Here is a 7,185-nt window from a genome sequence, read left to right as displayed (position 1 = left end):
ACTCCTGACCTGAGTTTCTTACCACCAATATGGACTTCTTACTCTGAGAGCCTGTCTTCTTGGCCACACTTTATAGTGCCAATAAAGACATGCCAGCAATTGCCCCGTGTGTAACTTGGCATTAGAGCACCAGGTCTGTCTGATAGTGGTGGCAGGCACTATTATTGTATCCAGGTAAATAAACGCCCATTTTTTAAAATGCCAATTTGAGATACAAATCGAAGGTACAACATACTCAAAACTGACTTTTGAGCAATCTGATATCTCAAATGATGTGAAAATTTTCAGAAACTGATGACAAATTGTACCCATGATATTTCCCAGCTATGGAGACATTAACACATTGATTCAAATCCCTTTACTCAATCCACATAGCCCTGAGGTCATCCTGCAAAGTGCGTATCAAAAAATACGGAGTTAGGGTGACAAAGTTTGACAACATGTTATACAAGTCAAACTTGGGAAGTCCTATTAAGTTTATCTGTTCTGAGAGAAAAGCATCAAATCCTTTGTGTACACATTTAGTTTTATTGTAACAAAGCAACTTGTACACTTTTAACGTTTAAAACTGAGCATCATCTTTCCTTTCCAGTGAAACAAAAAGAAAATTTAAAAATAAACAGGAACAAAATTACAATAGAGAATGTCAATTCCAAATAAGATCCTACAGGTTCTGCTGATTCTCCCATTGAGTGGCAGGGCTCAAGTCATCATTAGGAGAGAATTTTATTTTAAAAGTGTCATCTTAAACTGCAAGGATGTCCGTTAAACATCACAATTAAACATGCCAAAGGAGAAGCCATGTTGTCAAAATGCCCACTTAACCCACCCAAACATCTCAAACCCACCCTTTGCTGACCTTCTATAACCCCATTTTTTTAAGTTTTTTTTTCTTTTTTTTAAACAAGAGAAAGTAGACAGATACATGTTGGTAAATGCTAACTGTCCATATTCACATAGAGACACAGTGTAATCTCTGAGCCCAATATACAGAGAAAGGAGGAAAAAAGCTAGAATTCTATGCACTACTACACAGGGGCCTAGCACCCTCCAGCTTCCAGCAGAGCTAAGGGAGCAGAAGGTTTTTCTTTTTTCCCACAGAGCACGGTGGTGTTGATTCCATAAAGTTTTTGTTGAGACAGGAAGGGATAAAAATGAATTTGGAACAGAAAGGGGTAGAGATTCTTTTCCCACTGTATTCTGCTCAAGGTATTTCCCCCCAAAATAAGTTGAGAACCATGGTATAAAGGAGAGAAAAGAGACCTCAAAAACAGGGCGACTGAGCACAAGAGGGGGGGAAAAAAAGACTTGCAACTTGCTCCCAGGGACTGGAGAAAATGAAAAAAGGAAGGGTGGAATCCATCAGTGTTCCATTAGTCATCTTCTCCTTCATCCTCCTGTAAAAGAAAAAGTGGGTAGTTCATCTTTGGGTTAACTGTAAAGTTATTCCCCAACATTCATACGGACTGTGACGGACTCCACAGAACACCACATGCTACGGGGGCATCTAATCTTAGGAATATGCCCATCTGCACTGAATCGCGACTGGAAAACTCAGTGATCTTGTTTCAGATAAATTAACTTTTCCACATTAACCCAATCACTGGACACCTTTCGGACCGAATAATCCAACCAAACACAAATCTATCCCGATCTGACTATAAAAACTTTACAGTTTGTCCAAAATACACAAATTCTTGTTATTTGGGAGACTTCTCGGAATCTGACCAGCTACACAGTCCACATCACTTTCATTGAGCACTGGCTAGGGAAGGGCAAGATCGAGGAGTCATAAAAGCCAACCACAAAAGCAGAACTGGTTAAATTGTTGATACAATGAATGTATCAATTTCCTTCAATATTGAACAACAGAAGAGCTTATCTTTTCTACAAATTCACACACAGTTACAGTTCCGTTAGACGATATATGTAAACCTCTAAAGTAACATGGTGAATCCTTTAAAGATTTTCTTTTTGGATTTAACCAAATTTTCTTTTACCTCTCCTTCCTCCCCCTCATCATCATCTTCATCTTCTTCACCTTCATCCTCATCCCCTTCTTCATCGATATCTTCTAATCCTTCTTCTTCCTCATCGTCGTCGTCATCTTCTTCTCCTTCCCCTTCCTCATCATCCATGTCAGGAACCTTAAAGAACCAAGAACTACCTTAAGAACTCATTTTCAAACAAACAAGACAAGTCCGCTCTTGAATAAAAGAACCTTCTCAACTCACCAAATAGTACTGTAATGGATTTGGCCAAATATCATCTTTGATAACCTCTCCTAACTCATCTGCACCTGCATCAGAATGGTCAGTAAACCAGGTAAAGAAGCTCTCTGGTTCCTCATGCTGTCTCTTCCTGCTGGCTTTATTCTGTGTTTGACTTGAACGTTTCGTCAAATCCTAAATGGATGGAAAAACTTATAAGCTCTTTACAACACCTAAATTCCCTATAATTCAAACAATAAGATTTTAACCCAAAAGCACAACAAAAAACAGACATCAGTATATTATCTACACTACCATTCTATGTAAAAGAAATTATAAAACGTACAGCAGGTAAAGAGAAAGAAGTCCTAGAGTTCTAGGTCTGCAAAGACTGTTGTCAAATTTGTATGGTAAGCTTTTCCCAAAAAGGTACCATCTAAACTTGGCTTTTTCATAAAATAGTTCCACTTTAACCACCATTATCACAACATAGTATGATCATCTAAAATATATGTACTGGGGCCAGTCTTGTGGCATAGCAGTTAACTTCGTGTGCTCTACTTCAGCAGCCCAGGGTTTGCCGATTCAGATCCCAGGCACGGACCTACACATCACTTATCAAGCCATGCTGTGGCACGCGTCCCACACATAAAATAGAGGAAGACAGGCACAGATGTTAGCTCAGGACTAATCTTCCTCAAATAAATTTTTTTTGAATGTAGTCCATTTCTTTAAAAACTTGCACTATAATTTATAGAGTTCCAAACTATTGTATTTGACTTTAACACACTGGAGTTTATCTTAAGGATTTGCATTTAACACATTACCAAAGCACCAGTATTGGTAAATGGTTCGACTAAACCAAAACATACAAAATGATATTTTTGTCAACAATTCCTCAAATACCTTTCCAGATTTCCATTTGATTTCAGTGGACTTTGAAGACGGATCACCACTCTCATTCAGATGAAATTCTTTGGAGAGAATTTTATTTTCGAAGTAAGGGTTTTCATCAAAATACTATAATAAATGATCAGAAGATTAGAAATCAATACAAACAGCTCCTCTAACCAAGCTCAAGTTAATTTCCACAGTGGTAAAGATGAATTACTGATACTTACAAAATCTATTCTGTAACCTGATTTAATATCTTCAAATTCTGTCACTTCAACTCTTGTCAAATAATGCAGTGCCTCTTCATCCTCCTCCCCAAGCAACGCAGACACTAAACCAGCAAATTACAGATCAAATATTAAAAACACAAGCATTAATGAGCAACTCAAGTGACAATCTTCCAAATTTTAGTGAGCATCTTTGGGTTCATGAATCTATAACTGAAAACCAAATGGCTCAGAGCGTCAGACCTGTCACCATCTTCTATTAAGTAATTAAACAGAATCCTCAGTTAGAATACAGTTTCTTCTAAATAAATAAATAAGCATTAATTACCAGCCTCCTGTCTCTGAGTGTTTCAATCTCTGCAAGTAACCAACTTGTTGGACCAAGTTCTCGACCAAGGTCCCTCCACTCTTAACAGGTGGACAGCTCATACCCTTTAATAATGCTCTGCCATAACATACCTTGTGGATGGTTGACAAATGTTGTTACCCAAAAATTTGGGATTTTGGCGATCAATTCCGACCTCTTCTGAAAAAATGGTTGGCGGAGTTTGTTATATTTCTGTTCTACTTTCAAAATCTCCTCACTGGCTTGTTCATTAAGTCTGAAACAAATGAAAAGACGTTGACAATGATGTATCGGACAAATACAAATTGCTGAGGCTACAGAATATTTACTCTTGTTAAGCTTTAAAACAGTGCAAAGTACCTATTTATAATAACCAAATGACCTAGATTTTTGTAGCTATAGACTCCAGTCAAAACTAAGATGACAATTTGATCTACTTTACCAATAAGCACTCAGTAAGTGACAGTTCTTAAAATGCCCAAACTGAGCATTTTGGTAACATTGTATATTTACTTCATTTACTCTCCATCACTAGAGTAACTTCACTTGTTTCAGTCAGCAGATGAAGTTAAAAACAAAAAAAAAAGCTGCTAATCAAATAAAGTTATACGGCAAATCAGAGGAACACTGATGCCATAATCCTAACTATCGTAAGTCCCCCACCACAATTCAGCCTTGGAAAGCAAAACCCAATCTTTACAAGGTCAATGTACCGTCATCCAAAACTTTTTGGTGACTACAAAATTCACAGAAAAATAACACTGAATCTTCATAACATTTACAATTAAGTCATAATCATCTCCACTTAGCCAGTGGACACAGACTCATCTGACCAGTTTCAATGACACGAGACCAGAAGATGCATCTCAGAAAACTTCTCCAAAGTAAATTAAGAAAACCATTACCTGTCTATTTCATTTTGTACTTCATCAATATGTTCAATTGCTTCCTGCTGTTCTTTTTCTGCAAGACAAAGGTGCATAAGACTCAACACTAATCAGAAGATAAACTTAACCGGGTTTTCTGATGTTAACACTGTCTGTGATGTGCGTTCTATCAATAAAGCTGTTAAAAAAAAAACTGCCTACTACACGGCATGCTCTCCACGTGTTCAAGCACGCAGTCGACAAATTATTTTTTAATTAACACTATTTACAAATCATGCTATGTCCCGAGCCACTCAAAATGTTTGACAGTAGCACTTTTTAAGAGTCCCATTACAAGAAAGAGACCGACTGTTAAAAGTTTCTACTATGAAAGATAGGGAATAAACCTTATCCAGACATTCCGAATGCTTACTACTTATCGCATTATATACCTGCAATAGAATAATACTAGCTGTTGACTAGAACACGGAAACTAACTCCCTCAGGGTAACAAAAACTAGACCACCACCTATCTCGATAGTAGCACCACTTTTTATACAAAGTTAAAATTCCTGTTGAGTACCGCTTACAATTAAGACATCAGATACGCCTACAAAGACAGGCAAGGCCCTGGGAACTACCCCGCCATCGTCAACACTCGATTCTACCCTCTTCGAACAGGAACCCCAGGATTCGCATCTGACCTTTCCCATCCCTCCAACCCCATTTCAGGCGGGCTGCCCTCACATGCGGCCCCACACGATCGCGGAGCAGAGGCAGCGTGAAGTCAGAAACTACGAGCCACAGAAAGGAGAGGAGGCAAAGGGGGTGTGCGACGGAAAGGTGCCCTTTTGTCCGGTAAAGACGGCCAAACCTACAAAGCTAAGTGGGCGTGAAGGGGCCCGATCGCGCGGTGCATTTCCGGTAACCATCCCGGGTTTCGCAGCCCCCCTGCCGGGAAAGCCTCTCCGGGGAAGGCCGGCAGGTTTTCCAGGAGCCATTGTCAAGCCCCCACGACACCCCGGCCGCCGCGCCAGGCTCCTGCGCGCGCTGCCGCGCCGGGGCGGCCGCCCCACGTGGGGAGCGCCCGGGGCCGGCCGGAGCATCCTCCCGGGCGGCCCGGGCCCCGCGCGCGGCCGGCCGCGTGCTTCCCCGCGCCCCTACCCCGCGCCGGCTCGAGGCCGACGGCCGCGCCGGGGCCGGCCTCCGGGTGGGGGCGCGGGGGCGCCGCCCGCGGCTCGGGCGCGAAGGGGGAGCCGCGCGGAGGCCCGGGCGCGGGGCCGCGTCCGGCCGCACCATGTGGCGGCGGCGGCGGCTGATGGGAGCGAGGCATCATGGCGGAGCACAATAAAGAGAGGCTTCTCGGGAGGGAGGGAGGGGGAGGAGAGCGAGGGAGGGGGGAGAGGAAGGGGGGGTCTCCTCCGCCCGCGCCGAGCAGGCCGCAGCGCCCCCGCCTCGCCGCGCCGTCCGCCGCCGCGGCGCCACCAGGCCCCGGCCCCGCGCGCACAAAAAAGGGCGCCGAGGCGCGCGCCGGCCCGGCCGCCCGGCGCCCCCCGCGCCCCGGGCCCGCGGCGGCCTGCGGGCCGGGCGGGCGGCGAAGATGGCGGCGCGGCCGGCCCCCGCCTCGCCCGCTCCTCACCTGAGGTCTCGTCGGCCCCGTCGTGGTTGGAGTTGAGCTCCTTTTTACTGACTTTGGCCGCCGGCGCCGACATGGTGCTGCTCCGCGTCGGGGGGGGAGCGGGGAGGGGGAGAGAAGGGAAGGCGAAGGGGGCGGGCAGCGGCTTCCCCTCACGCCACACGCGCGGCGCCCGCTCGGTCCGGCCGCCTCCTCCCGGCGCTCGCTCGCTCGTCGCTCGCCCTCCCCTGGCTCGCGCGCGCTGCCCTCGCGGCCTGGCGACGAGGGCGGGGCTGGGGCGGCGTGCCGGGCCCCGGCCCGGGCTCCTGCTTACGGAGGGGAGGCGGCGGCGGCGGCGGCGGCGGCTGGCTCCCTCACTCACGCTCCGCGCTCCAGCTCGCTGCTCGCTCTCCCCGAGCCGCCTCCTCCTCCACCTCCTCCTTTCGGCGAGGGGCGGGCGGCAGGGCGCAGGCGCGCCAGGCCCGCGCGCACGCCCCACCCCCGGCCGGAGAGGCTCGCGCCGCCTCGCCATTGGCCGGGGCGCCGGGCCGAGGGGGCGGAGCCGCGGCGCGGAGACACAGGGCCTGGCGAAGAGGCGGGAGGAAGGAACGCCGCGACGTACGGGCCGGCCCCCCGCGCCGCGCGCCCCTCCCCCGCTTTCCCCTTCTCCAGCCCGACCCGGGACATTTGCGCGCTACGGGCGCGCGGCGGCCCGAGGGGCGGGGCCTCGCCGGGCTGCGCGCAGGCCCCCAGCGGGCGCGTCACGTGGTGGCGGAGCGGCTTCCCTTCTCCGCGGGGTGGCACGGGGCGCCGGGCGAGGGGTGTTCGCAGCCCCTCCGAAGTGCAGGCCTTGTAGTAGCCTGGCTTCACGTCGGGGCCCAGAAACACGCCCACCCCGGGGTCTGCGCCCTGGGATGCTGCTGGCGCATCCCTCTTCGTGGGAGAAGGAAGGCGGCACCTCCATCCTATTTTCCGGAAAGGGAAGCTGCCCGTCCGACCCATTCCGGCTTGTTCGCAAAGCCCGAAG

General features: G+C 48.2%; 1 protein-coding gene across 1 annotated transcript; it reads right to left on the bottom strand.

Annotated features, from left to right (window-relative positions):
- Positions 1-508: 508 nt before the first annotated feature.
- SET (SET nuclear proto-oncogene) lies at positions 509-6,609 on the bottom strand. The gene is made up of 8 exons (XM_070596804.1): positions 6,183-6,609; positions 4,583-4,640; positions 3,791-3,933; positions 3,332-3,435; positions 3,117-3,230; positions 2,235-2,405; positions 2,001-2,147; positions 509-1,397 (listed from the first exon to the last, which is right to left on the bottom strand). The coding sequence occupies exons 1-8, from the start codon at positions 6,253-6,255 to the stop codon at positions 1,374-1,376; spliced, it is 834 nt and encodes a 277-aa protein (XP_070452905.1). The 5' UTR covers positions 6,256-6,609; the 3' UTR covers positions 509-1,373.
- Positions 6,610-7,185: the final 576 nt, after the last annotated feature.

This window comes from Equus przewalskii, chromosome 26, assembly GCF_037783145.1.
Source record: "Equus przewalskii isolate Varuska chromosome 26, EquPr2, whole genome shotgun sequence".
In the NCBI taxonomy this organism is placed as follows: domain Eukaryota; kingdom Metazoa; phylum Chordata; class Mammalia; order Perissodactyla; family Equidae; genus Equus; species Equus przewalskii.
Note: the sequence above shows the minus strand (reverse complement) of the source record. Positions and strands in the feature narration are given on the sequence as shown.